Source organism: Molothrus aeneus, chromosome 26 (genome assembly GCF_037042795.1).
Source record: "Molothrus aeneus isolate 106 chromosome 26, BPBGC_Maene_1.0, whole genome shotgun sequence".
In the NCBI taxonomy this organism is placed as follows: domain Eukaryota; kingdom Metazoa; phylum Chordata; class Aves; order Passeriformes; family Icteridae; genus Molothrus; species Molothrus aeneus.
In genome coordinates this window covers 1,295,649-1,309,103 of record NC_089671.1, presented here as the reverse complement: position 1 = coordinate 1,309,103, position 13,455 = coordinate 1,295,649, and the positions used below count along the sequence as shown (strand labels likewise).

The 13,455-nt window shown below is 61.8% G+C and overlaps 1 protein-coding gene across 1 annotated transcript in view; it reads right to left on the bottom strand.

The window, feature by feature from the left end:
* SDK2 (sidekick cell adhesion molecule 2) overlaps positions 1 to 13,455 on the bottom strand; it is a 49,542-nt gene that overhangs the window by 16,094 nt on the left and 19,993 nt on the right. The window contains exons 3-12 of the mRNA XM_066565927.1: positions 5,465 to 5,571; positions 4,066 to 4,213; positions 3,290 to 3,423; positions 2,298 to 2,409; positions 1,902 to 2,092; positions 1,204 to 1,287; positions 940 to 1,134; positions 670 to 786; positions 420 to 587; positions 136 to 238 (exon numbers count right to left, since the gene is read on the bottom strand). Coding sequence (XP_066422024.1) covers positions 136 to 238; positions 420 to 587; positions 670 to 786; positions 940 to 1,134; positions 1,204 to 1,287; positions 1,902 to 2,092; positions 2,298 to 2,409; positions 3,290 to 3,423; positions 4,066 to 4,213; positions 5,465 to 5,571 — 1,359 coding nt within the window. The remainder of the gene's footprint in view (positions 1 to 135; positions 239 to 419; positions 588 to 669; positions 787 to 939; positions 1,135 to 1,203; positions 1,288 to 1,901; positions 2,093 to 2,297; positions 2,410 to 3,289; positions 3,424 to 4,065; positions 4,214 to 5,464; positions 5,572 to 13,455) is intronic.

Sequence of the window (13,455 nt, the reverse complement as noted above, 5' to 3'; positions counted from 1 at the left end):
AGGGCACCAGGTGGCACTGCAGGACCACCAGCGCGGGGCTGAGGAAGGAGACCCCCATCTCCCTCCCCAGGACAGCACTGACAGCAGCCAGGTGGGCAACCTGGCATACCTGGACTCCCTAAACCTCTCCCTCACCTGACGTCCACACTGGGGTCATGGGTGACCCCGCAGCTCATGACAGCCTTGGTGCCCTTGATGACACTCTGGTCCTGTGGCGGGTCTGTGATCCGTGTCCTTGCTGTGGGGGGGACACAATGACCCACCAGCACTGTGGGGGTGGCACCAGCAGGGACAGCCCCCGTTTGCACCCCCAAAACCCAGCGCCCATCCCCGGAGAGCTCCATCCCACAGCACCGGGCTGGCCCCACAGCCGTTGGTGCAGGGTCCCTCCTTTCCCTGGCCCACTGTGAACCCCTTACCCCAGACCACCAGGTCAGCAGAGGCCTCGTCCACGCCGCGGGAGTTGGTGGCCAGGCAGGTGTAGGTGCCAGCGTCGGGCAGGTGTGCGGGGCTCACCAGGAGGCTGCCTGACTCCAGCAGGGTGAAACGGGGCAGCTGCACCGAGCCGCTGGCCAGGACCCGCTCCCCTGGGGACACACAGGGCCCGTCAGCACCACAGCCACCGCCGGGCAGCGAGGACGGGTTCCAGGCTCCTCCCCAGCCCTGTACCTTTCTGCCAGGTGATGGCCGGGCGCGGCGCCCCCGAGGTCTCGCAGTTGAGGATGACGGCCATGCCATCGATCACCGTGCTGTCCTGGGGACCCCGCGTGATGTTGGGGGCGATGCCTGTGGGCACAGAGGTGCACAGCCCCCCTGAATCCCCTCCCTGTGCTGTGCCCAGCCCGGACCTGACCCAGAAGAGTTTCCTGGGCTCCCTGAGCTGTCCGTGGCCCACCGCCCAGACACGGCACCCCCAGGGCAAGGGGAGGTGGCACCTACTGGTCACGGCCAGGTACGTGGTGGTCTGCACCTCGCCGGCTGCGTTGCGGGCGAAGCACTGGAACATTCCAGTGTCATCAGGGAGCAGCCCGCTGATCTGCAGGCTGCCATCCTGCAGCAGCTGGAAACGGGACAGCTTCTCCAGCTGCAGGAGGGCAGCGTCCTTGTACCAGGCCATCTCGGGAGGGGGGACACCTGCAGGGGTACGGGCACGTCAGGCAGGGGCTGGTGGTGGCGCACAGAGGGTGCCGGGGAGCAGCTCACCCTTGGCTTGGCAGGGGATGGCCACCACCTTCTCCATCTCGGCTGTGATGTGCCTCTCCGGCTCCCTGACGAACTGAGGGGGCTCTGCCGAGGGAACCGGGAAATGGGAACGGGGACAGAGCCTCTCCCCAGGGTCCTTGGGATGACCAGTGCCCCTCCTGTCACCTCCCAGCCCTGCCCCAGCTCATGGCACGCGTGGTCTGGGCTGCTGGTGGGCAGGAGCTGACCCAGCAGGGGCAGGAGCTCACCCAGCACGGACACAGGGAGGTGCCCACGGGCAGGAGATGACCCAGCATGGACAGGGAGTGCCCATGGGCCGGAGATCACCCAACACAGACACAGGGAGGTGTCTATGGGCAGGACACCACCCAGCAGGGGCAGGAGCTCACCCAGCACAGACACAGGGAGGTGCCAATGGGCAGGAGCTGACCCAGCACAGGCAGGAGCTGACCCAGGACGGACACAGGGAGGTGCCCACGGGCAGGAGCTCACCCAACACAGACACAGGGAGCTGCCCACAGGCAGGAGCTGACCCAGCAGGGGCAGGAGCTCACCCAGCACAGACACAAGGAGGTGGCAATGGGCAGGAGCTCACCCAGCACGGACACAGGGAGGTGCCCACAGGCAGGAGCCCACCCAGCACGGACACAGGGAGGTGCCCACGGGCAGGAGCTGACCCAGCAGGGGCAGGAGCTCACCCAGCACAGACAGGAAGGCGCCGGCAGTCACGGCGGGGACGCTGCTGCTGCGCAGCACAGCCTGGCACTCGTAGAAGCCGCTGTCGCTCAGGGTGGGGTGCAGGATGGTCAGCCGCCGGCTGTAGTCGCTGATCCCGCTGGACACAGGCACCCCGTCCTTCTTCCAGATGATGTGCAGCTTGATCAGTGGCCTGGGGGGCCAGGGCGTGTCAAGAGCCTTCCCTGGAGGATCCCACCCCCTCCATCCCGCAGGACTCCGGTGGGAAGGGGCCTCCCTCCATCCCACAGGTCCCAGGAGTGTGGTGGGAAGGGGTTTAGGAGCACCCAGCCCCTAAATCTCCCGTGGGCAATGCCAACGGGGAGATTCCCCATCCTCATCCCCACCCCAGGGCTCACCTGGCGTTGGCCACACACTCCATGGTCACCTCCGAGGTCCCGGCCACCACGCTGGTGTTTTTGGGAGGGACAATGATGGTGGGTGCGATGGGATCAGCTGGGCCACCCACATCTGGGGAGAGGGAGGCCAGGGGGACAGCCATGAGCACCCCCTGCCACCCCGGGGTGTCCCCAGAGAGGGCACCCAAATCCCCAGATTGGAGGAGACAAGGGTGACAGGGACCTGGTGGCACCAGGGTGACCCTAAGCTGTGTCCCCCCGTGGGAGCCCTGGCACGCCACCAGGGCCACCAGGCTGGTGGCAGCAGGGAGGAGGGAGCAGGGAGTCCATAAAGCAAAATGATGGCAACAATAAAAAACCCTCATGTAGGCGCTGTAAAAACGCGATGGGCTCGAAAGCTGCTGATAGAGCTGAATCCATAAACAGGGCCTGGGATGTTTATGGAGCTCCAGGACGCCGAGGGACGGGAGAACAGATTGATGGGGATGGGAGACAGGCAGACAGACAGACAGGGATAACCCATCCTAACCCTGTGGAGCAGCAGGAGGGGAGAGGGGGAGAGTGTGACAGGACTGATGTCACCTCAGGGCATGTCCCATGGGAGGGGCTGTCACCACCCAAATGGGCTGAGGGACCCTTGGAAGTCCTGGGGGACCAAAAGGAACTGGAGGAACAAAGCCACAGGGGTGGCCCCCAGGCAGGGGCTGCTCCAGAGCACCAGGAGCTGACAGGGGGACACAGACAGGGGTGGGGGGACGTCCATGGGGTGACACTGCAGCCCCCATTCCACAGCCATCCCGGGGCATGGCAGGGTGATGCTCTGCCTGTGACACAGCAGCGCCTGCAGCACGGCCACAAGCACCTAAATAAATTCTGAGGCAGCTGAAGTGTTAAGTCAGCAGAAGCCGGAGCCTCCGAAGAGATTTACTGCAAATTAAACCTGGGGGCGAGGCAGGGGCTGGGGAGAGGGGGCCAGTGCCCCCCACACTCACTGGCCACCGTCAGGGTGATGGGCTGGCTTGTCTTGTTGTCCCCGTTCTTGTCATTGACCGCCTGCACGTAGTAACGCCCCGCGTCCGGCGCCACCGTGGACAGGATCACCAGGGTGTTCTCCAGCGTGATGGCTCTGGGAGAGCAGCGTGGTGGGGCTGAACCCAGCGAGCTGGGACCCTCAGAGCCCACCCAGCACCCACGTGGGACCCCCAGCCTCCCCCCAAAATGGGGGGACCAAGCCCTGCACCCCTCTGTCCAAGCACAGCCCACGGGACAGTGAAGATTCTGAGGATTTCTCTTTTTTTTTCATTTTTTACTTATTGGAACAATCTAATCTGCTGGAAACATAAAATGCTGTGGGGAATATGTTTTTTTTTTACCATTAAATATGAGATAAAGGAGTTTTATCTCCTCAATCCTGCTTTGCAAATGGAAAGGAGACCAGTTCAATTCCTGCATAATGGGGGTTACAAATTCAATTCCTGCTGCCTGCGGCTGCCCAGGGCTCTGGCAGCACCGGGATCTGCCATAGCTCCGTGGGGACACCTGTGTGCCATGTTTGGCTCTCTCCCACCCTCTCCCCCGCCTTCCTTCCTCTTGTTTTCATCTTTTGTTAAGAAATCCCCTTCTCTGGTGACAAACAGAGCCATTAGTCACCGGGCCTGTCCCTGGGCTTGAGCACAATGTTGGTTAAACATCCTCAGTGTGGGGACAAGGGGAAATACAGCCCCTGTGATGCTGGGGAGGGATCCAGGGGGGTTCCAGGGGTGCTCACACGCGGCTGCTGGGGGAGATCTTCCGTCCATCGCGGAACCAGGTGACCTGGGGCTGTGGGAAGCTGGCGATGCGGGGTGCAGGGATGACGGCCGCCTCGCCGTGGGACACGCTCTGCTGCGCCTCGCTGTCCTCAAAGCTCCCCATGTCTGCAGAACAGGGCAGGGAACCGTGCCAGGCCTGGGGCTGAGCCCAGGAGTGCAGAGCCAGGTCTGGCTGAGCAGCAGGACGGGGTTTGTGGGATGGGCTCCCATGGGATGGTGCAGAGGGGTGGTCCCGGTTCCCTCCTTGGGGGTTCAGGGTGGGGGATGGCTCAGATGCCACCAGCTGCTCGTGGTGATCCATCCATCCATCCATCCATCCATCCATCCATCCATCCATCCCTCATCCATCCATTCATCCATCCATCCATCCATCCATCCATCCATCCATCCATCCATCCCCCCTGTGCTGGGTCAGGGACCCCTGCCCGGGTGTCCCCACCACAGCCAGGCTGCAGCCACAGCAGGGAGGGCTCAGTCTCGGGGCTCCCCAGCCTCTCTCTGCTCCCTATGGCGTGTCCCTGTTGGTTGTTTCTAATTAATGGCCAATCACAGCCCAGCTGGCTCAGACAGAGAGTCTGAGCCACAAACCTTCGTTATCATTCTTTCTTTTTCTATTCTTAGCCAGCCTTCTGATGAAATCCTTTCTTCTATTCTTTTAGTATAGTTTTAATGTAATATACATCATAAAATAATAAATCAAGCCTTCTGAAACATGGAGTCAGATCCTCATCTCTTCCCTCATCCTGAGACCCCTGTGAACACCGTCACATGTCCCAATGCCAGGAGCATCCCAGCACGGCCCTGCCTCCAGGGACAAGGTGTGGCACAGCTGCCTCCATCCCCCCTGCCATTCCCAGCTGGAAGCACACAGCAGCTGTGGGAGACTGGGGGAAGCAGGGGGCATGGAGGAGGGGGGGGTGGGAGAGGGGATGATTTTTATTGACTTCCTTAATTGCTGTAATTAAAAACATGTAAAGAATCCTTTTTTAACGACTTTGCCATTATCATTAGTTGTTAGCACAGCTGCCTTATTAATTTCTCATTATCCTCCTGATTTGTCACTGCTCCTCAGGAGGTGTTTGAGGGGATGGGACTGGGGATATCCCAGAAGCAAGGGGTGACAGAGAGGGGCAGGTCCCTTTGGGGGACAGAGCCACCATCCCAGGCCTCAGCACTGCCATCTCCTCCTTAAATCTCACCAGCACCACCCCAGGGACACTCTGGATGTCACCCCAGGGATGCTCCAATGTCCCTGCCAGCGTCACCCCGGGGATGCTGCAGGTTTGCATGTGCTGGCCACGATTGGCACCCACAGCGGAGCTGTCCCCCAGCGCCGGGGGCAGGACGGTCACTTACAGGCCACCTGCACCTCGGTCTGGCGCTGCAGCAGCGCTCCCATGCGGTTGCGGACGATGCAGCGGTAGAAGCCGGCGTGGGTGCGGTCCAGCGAGGTGATCATGTACCTGCGGGAGGGGAACCAGCCGTGAGGGGACATCCGTGTCACTGTCACAGCCCCCGGCGAGGCTGCAGGTCCTGCACACCCTCCCGATTTACTGCACATGTGCCAGGAGCTCCTTTCCCCGAGGAGGTGCATGTAGGACATGGATGTGCGTGCAGGCTGGGGGACACCCCAGTGTCCCTCACTGCCACACAGGGACTCGCGGCCACCCACACTGGCCGTGCTTCCACTGTGCACAAGCTGGTGACCGTCACCCTCCCGGTGCAGGGGCTGTCCTGAGCCCTGCCCCTGCCCCAGCAGTGACGCTGCGTTCTGCTGGTGTCACCCAGCCTGGATCTGAGAGTGGCCAAGTCCAGCACTGCTCCGGTGAATCCCGGCTGAACCCCCCCTTATCACCCTCCCGCCTGCTCTTATCAGCGGCCAGCGCCAGCAGCCGGTGAGCAGATAAAGGAAATCACCACATCTCCCTTCGACTGCCCCCCGAGCATCGCCGCGGTCCCCAAGCCGGACCCTGCTGCCACCAGCGCTGTCCCCAGCCCTGGAGCTGCAGTTTCATCCCCCTGGAAGAGCCGGGGGAGCCTCCGGGGCCCGGGCAGGCGCTGCAGCCTCGCTGCCCCCGACGGGGAGCGCTGCGAGATAAAGCAGAGAGGGAATAAATAAAGCAAGCTCAGCCCTCCTTGCCCAAAAATCTAATCTTGCGTTAAAACCCGCCGCGGGCTCTTTCGGCAGAGCTTTGTTTGCTCTTCTGAGAGCCGAGCGTAAATTAAACTTTCATAAGACCTGAGGAGCGCGTTCCCTGCGCATGGCAGAGGGTGACAGGGGACACGGGGCTGTCCCCTGGCCCGGCGGGACTGTCACCAAAGCCGCGGTGACACCAGCCGGCCGCCCACCCACCCACGCGGCGTGCCGGGGTCACCCGTCCCCGCGGGAGGAGGAGGAGGAGGAGGAGGAGGGAGGTGCCCTTTGGGAACGAGACCTTGAGTGTCACGGCTGATATTTAAAAACGCTCCCCAGAGGCTTTAAATAAGATATTTCAATTCCACGGAGCTGTCAGGAAGGGCTGCAGACGCCAGGAGTAATGGGCCCGCTCTCCTTGCCGTGTCCTCGTTAATAAATCACACCGTGACTCCCGAGCACACGCACGCCCACGGACAGATGGATGGACGGACACACAGCAGCACAGGGACACGTGTGGCCCCAAACAGACTCATGTCCTCGCTGCCGTGTCCCCTCCAGATGGGGACAACGCAAAGCCACCAGCGCTGGCACAGCCCGAGGGACACAAACGGGGTCATAGGGAGCACCTTTAGCACAGGCCTGGCAGCACGGTGTCCCCACAGGCAGGACACTCCATGGGCACAGGGAGCCGTGTCCCCATGGGCAGGACACTCCATGGGCACAGGGAGCTGTGTCCCCAGCCCAGGACACTCCATGGGCACAGGGAGCCGTGTCCCCAGCCCAGGACACTCCATGGGCACAGGGAGCTCTGTCCCCAGCCCAGGACACTCCATGGGCACAGGGAGCTCTGTCCCCAGCCCAGGACACTCCATGGGCACAGGGAGCCGTGTCCCCATGGGCAGGACACTCCATGGGCACAGGGAGCCGTGTCCCCAGCCCAGGACACTCCATGGGCACAGGGAGCCGTGTCCCCATGGGCAGGGCACTCCATGGGCACAGGGAGCTCTGTCCCCAGCCCAGGACACTCCATGGGCACAGGGAGCCGTGTCCCCATGGGCAGGACACTCCATGGGCACAGGGAGCCGTGTCCCCATGGGCAGGACACTCCATGGGCACAGGGAGCTCTGTCCCCAGCCCAGGACACTCCATGGGCACAGGGAGCTGTGTCTCCAGCCCAGGACACTCCATGGGCACAGGGAGCTGTGTCCCCAGCCCAGGACACTCCATGGGCACAGGGAGCTCTGTCCCCAGCCCAGGACACTCCATGGGCACAGGGAGCTCTGTCCCCATGGGCAGGACACTCCATGGGCACAGGGAGCTCTGTCCCCAGCCCAGGACACGCCAGCAGATCCAATTTAGGGGGCCTGGTCCCCACACACGGGAGCTGGAGGAGTTATTGAAGCAGCAGCACTCGCACACACACCTCAGCAGCTGAAAATAGCCCGGAGAAAGGAAATCAATTCCCGGCGCAGCCCAGCCCGCAGTCATCAACCAAACCGGCACAGACTTTGTTCTCCCCGCTCGCCTTCCACCGAGGCTTTCATCCAGGAGCGCTCGGCTTCGATTTCCTTCCCCCGTCGCTCCTGGCTGGGAGGGGCCGGGGATTGATTTCACCCCCAATGTCGCCCTCCTGTCACCCCTCACAGGGGATGCGCTGCAGGCAGGAGGGGGGGATGCCACCCCACCCCCAGTTCGTGCCACGGCTTCGTGGCCAGGGGTTCCAGGGCCTTTGTTCCACGCGAGGAAGGAGCTGCTCCAGCTGGGACCGCTCCCGGTGGCTTTGTCCCCCCGCCCCCGCTCCAGCCGGGACCGAGGTGAAGCTGGCCCGGCTCCCGGCGCAGCCCTCGCTGCTGACTCCGCTGTTCCAGGGGTTTGTTTGGCTTCTCTGTGAAGACGGAGCTTGACAGGGCACGGTCCGTGGGGAGCAGCGAGCGCTGACCCCCCCTGCCCCGGCAGGAAGCGGCTGCGCCCCGCTCAGCCCCGCGGTCAGGAGGGGGCTCCGGGGGCAGGAGCCCCGTGCCCGGGGAGCTGCGGGTCTGCAACAGCAGCTTTGGCACCGGATCTGTCTGACAGATGGATGGCTGCACGCTGGGAATGACAACCTGTCCGTCCGTCCGTCCATCCATCCATCCCCGGTCCCTCAGCCGGGCAGGGCACAGCAGCGTGCCCGGCTCCTGGCCATGCCCAGCTCCTCATTGTGCCATCCCTCAGGACTGCCCCCATCCCTCTGGCACAGCCGGGCCCCAGTCCTGGCTGCTGCCGTGGCTCTGTTATTGAAGGGTTGTCCATCCTTTTGTCCATCCATCCATCCCTGATCCCTCAGCCGGGCAGGGCACAGCAGCGTGCCCAGCTCCTCACCGTGCCCAGCTCCTGGCCGTGCCATCCCTCAGGACTGCCCCCGTCCCTCTGGCACAGCCATGCCCCAGTCCCGGCTGCTGCCGTGGCTCTGTTATTGAAGGGTTGTCCGTCTGTCCGTCCATCCATCCCGGTCCCTCAGCCGGGCAGGGCACAGCAGCGTGCCCAGCTCCTCACCGTGCCCAGCTCCTCACCGTGCCCAGCTCCTCACCGTGCCATCCTTCAGGATTGCCCCCATGCCAGCCGTGCCCCAGCCCCGGCTGCTGCCGTGGCTCTGTTGTTGTAGGGTTGCTGAGGAGCGTGGGGCTGACGCTGCCGAATTATTCTTAGATTGAGGGGGTGGAGAAGGGCCGGGAAAAGCGGCAGCCAAAGGATTTGATCCATCAAATTGAAAGCCAGAAGAGCGCAGAAATCTGTGAGGTTCCTCCAATGCCGCCCAGGAACAGCAACAGCTGGATCGGATTTGGGGTGGAAGCAGCACTGCCACAGTCCCCTTTGATTAATATCCTGCATAACGACTAATTAATTCTGGAGGGGACGCGTGTTTGAATAGTTACTGTGGGATAATGAAATGTCAAGTGAGCATTAAAACACACTTAGCAGAGGTTTAACGACTCGAAGCATCCGAGCAGTGTCCCGGCCCCTGCTCCGGGCCAGCGCTCGATGAGGCTGCGAGGCCCCCCTGGAGCTCCATCAGCCCGGCTGAACTGGGCTATTGGATCTCAATTAGCTCCCGATTGGAACGGATTCTCTTTGGATCCACGTGGCCGCTGCCTCTCCTCCTGCCCGGGAGTGTTTTCCCTCCCTCGGCCGTGGGAATTGGCAGCGCCGTAAATCGCTGCCTCAATTGGCCCTGCCAGAACAATGAGCCATTTAATAATTAATGCCCGTGTATTAATCAGCCTCCTTCCTGCAGAGCAGGGACGGAGCGAGCCTCGATCCGTGTTGCGGCATCCGGAGGGCTCTGGTGCATTGCTGAGCACGAGCTTGGCCACCTCCCAGCCCCGGGGGCATCTCCCGCTCCGGCAGTCCCTGTCCTCTCCCCTCTAGGATCCCAGCACGGAGATTCCCTCCTCTGCCACCCCTGCCAGCCCTGACACTGCTGCCTCTCACTGGCACCACTGCCCCGTGCCCACATGCCAACGTTCAAGTGTCCCCAAAGTTCCAAACAAGGCACAGAGACGGGCAGGAGCCTCCCCTGGAGCACAAACATTCCCAGGAAAATCATCCCCCATGCTGCCCATGCTCCTCACCAGCACTCCTGGGGCTTTGCCGCCTGTGGTGGCACCAGAGGTGACACCAGAAGTGACACAGGCCAGGCTGGAGCCACAGTAACCAGGAAAGCCCTGCTGGACTCCCACCCAGCCTGGCTGCAACCCTTCCAATGTTCTTCAGCTGCCGTTAATTAACACATTGCATGGTAATTAGCTCCCCAAGGCAGAGGGATGGGCTTCACACCTGGGCTGGCAAAGGGTTGGGCCCACCAGAGCAGGGATGAGCTCCCAGCAGCAATCAGGGGCGATCCATCCTGTTTGCCCCAGGCCTAGCATTTTCAGAGGCTCCTGCCTCCGTATTTTACATAATTTGGGGACAAACTCTGGGCACCAAACCCATTTGGGATCCTCACCAGGCCATAAAGGCACCTCAGAGTGCTGTGTGTGCAGCCAGTTGTGTCCCTGTACCCCCAGGGGACACCCCAAAACAGCCCAAGGGAGGAGCAGGGCTTGGAAGAGCCCCAAATCTGCCCCAAATCTGGGTGAGCCCCCACAGAAAGGAGAAGGAGCTGGATCAGAGGCACCACGTGCTGGAAAACCCACCCCAGGGCTGGCATGGGATGGCATGGGGAGGCTCAGCTGTGCCAGCCCTGCTTGGCAGAGCAGAGCTGGGGCAAAGCCAGCCCGAGTCAGAGATGGAATGCCACTGTTCCAAGCTCCAGCAAAGGGGAGCTGGGCTCTTGAGAGGAGGCAGGGAATCCTTCAGTCGCTGCTGGACTCCTGCACCAGCTGTGGAGGCCATGAGGGGAGGCACAAGGGCTGATTTAGGAGCCAGAGGATGCATCTCCACGGATGGGAGTCTGTCCAGAGGTAATCTATGTGTAAGGTAATTTCCAAAGGCAGCAGGACTCGATGCAGCCCTTAATAGGACAATCTCATGTGATAAATTACCAGCCCCAACTAATCTGCATGTTAAATTTCTTGTATGAGAAATAAATATCCTCAATTCACCAGAGAAGCGCTTCCCTTCCGAGGATTTCATTAAAGACATCAAGCTGCCTGATTTGCATGTTGTGATTCCTCATCCCAGCAGCTCCAGAGAGCCCAGCACAGGAGAGATCCTGGAGGCACAAGCAGAGCTGGGCCAGGGCACCCAGCTGAGAGCGTGGGCACCCAGGCTGCTGTCACCTCATGGGCACCAGAGGGGAGTCCCTGTGGGAGGGAGCAGGGATCTCATGGCAAAACAGCCTCGTGTACCCCGTGCCAGCAGCAGGGAATGGAGGGAGGGGAGGGCAGGTGGTCCCTGATCCCATCCCATCCAGTAGAAACGTTCCTGGGATCGCAGATCCATGGGCACACACAGAGCCAGGTGATTCCTGAGCCCCCACAGCCCCAGGGATGCTCCCAGGGGAGGATGGCTCCACACACAGACAGACACACAGACACAGACACACACAGAGCCAGGCTGATCCCTGAGCCCCCAGGGGAGGATGGCTCCACACACAGACAGACACACAGACACACACAGAGCCAGGCTGATCCCTGAGCCCCCCAAAGCCCCCAGGATGCTCCCAGGGGAGGATGGCTCCACACACACACACAGACAGACACACAGACACACACAGAGCCAGGCTGATCCCTGAGCCCCCCAAAGCCCCCAGGATGCTCCCAGGGGAGGATGGCTCCACACACACACACAGACACAGAACCAGGCTGCTGCTCAGTCCCTCGGGGCTCCCTCATCCTGCTCCATCCCCCAGCATCCTCCTGAGGGAAGCAGCTCTGCATGCTCCTGGATCCAAGCTGGGATGTTCCATCCCCAGGGATGCTCCGGGGGGTGAACCCATGGTCACACACAGAGCCAGGCTGGTGCCCAATCCCCCCAGTCCTCCAGGGGGGATGGCTCCACAAGCACACAGCCCCGGGCTGCTCCCCAGGCCTTTTGGAATCCCTCACGTCTCCGAATCCCCCAGGATGCTCCTCGGGGAGGTTGGCTCGGGATGCTCAGAGAGCCGAGTGCTCCTGGGGATGCTCCTGAGGGATCAGCTCCAGGCACAGGCACCGCCGCTGCCCTGCCCGGCTCGGGGCCAGGGGCAGACCCGGCCCGGTGCCCACCTGGCCCTCGGTGAACGCCGGGAGCCGCTCCGGTGGCGGCGGAACCGCTGCGGGAAGGAAAGGGCGGTCGCCATGGAAACGCTGCCAAACTGGGAGAGCGGCTCCTTCCCTGGAAACGTGGCTGAGCTCCTCCGACCACCCCGAGCTGCTCTGACCACCGTGAGCTCCCCCAACCACCCTGAGCTCCCCCAACCACCCTGAGCACCGAGCAGGGCAGCTCCAGGGGGACGGGGGGACAGCCAGCCCCTGCCCACAGCCCCCCAAATTGGAAATGCACAAAGGCCACTGGGGCCGGAGGGATGCCCTGCTCAGGAGAGGGGCTGGGGAGCAGCAGTGAGGATGATGAGGGTGGAATGCTTGGAGACACGGCCCTGGCTGAGAAACACGAGGTGAAGCCACTAAGCCTGGCTGGGAGCTGGGAGCTGATGCCACCAAGGCTGGCTGGGGACCATGAGTGATGCCACCAAGCCCAGCCAGCCCCCACAGCACAGTGTCCTCTCCAAACCCTTCCTCATGGGCACAGCCAGACTCTGGGAATGTCCTCCTGTCCCTGGACTGATGGACACACAGCAGCACCGAGCTGGGAGGGACTGGTGCACCCCAAACCCAGAGCCATCCTCAGCCCCACATGGCCAAGACCATCCCTGAGCCTCCCTGGCCATCAGCACCAGTCCTCCCCTCTCCAAGGATTACTCTGTTTCTAAACTCGTTAACTTTTAATTACAACCTTCCCACTGCCTGAGCGGGCTGGCTTCGCGCCACCGACAGCTCTATTAAAATTCAATTTCTGCCCATCATAACTAATTTTGGTCCTTCTCCTTCTCACCAGCAGCCTCCAGTGCCAGGCACGACAGTCAAGCCCTCGTCTCCACTCTCCAAATCCCCACGGAGCCGCGGGCAGAGCCAAGGGATGCTGGCAGGGTCCAGGGGGGCCCAGCAGGGATTTGGGATTTGCACGGTGCCTTCTCTGCTCCGTTGGCTGAGCTGGGTTTGTTTGGGTTTTGGGTTTTCCCCACGTGTTTGTTTGCTTGGGTTCTCGCTTCCTTCCTTAATCCTTTCTGCCTGAGTGCTGGAGCTCGGGGCTCCAGGGGAGGGGAGGCACCTTGGAGCAGGGATGTGGGGATTCAGGGATGCAGGGATGAGGGGATGCAGGAATGCAGGGATTCAGGGATGTGGGGATCCAGGAATGCAGGGATGTGAGGATGAGGGGATGTGGGGATGAGGGGATGTGGGGATGAGGGGATTCAGAAATGCAGGGATGCAGGAATGCATGGATTCAGGGATGCAGGGATGCAGGGATGCAGTGAGCTCCAGAGATCCAGAGATGGAGGGATACAGGAATGAGGGGATGTGGGAATGCAGAGATGCAGGGATACAGGGATTCAGAAATGCCAGGCATGGAGGGATGCAGGAATGGAGGGATGCAGGGATAGAGGGATGCATGAATACAGGGATGCAGGAACTCAGGGATGCAGGGTTTCAGGAATGCAGGGATGTGGAGCTGCCTGGCATCTCAGAGCACAGAC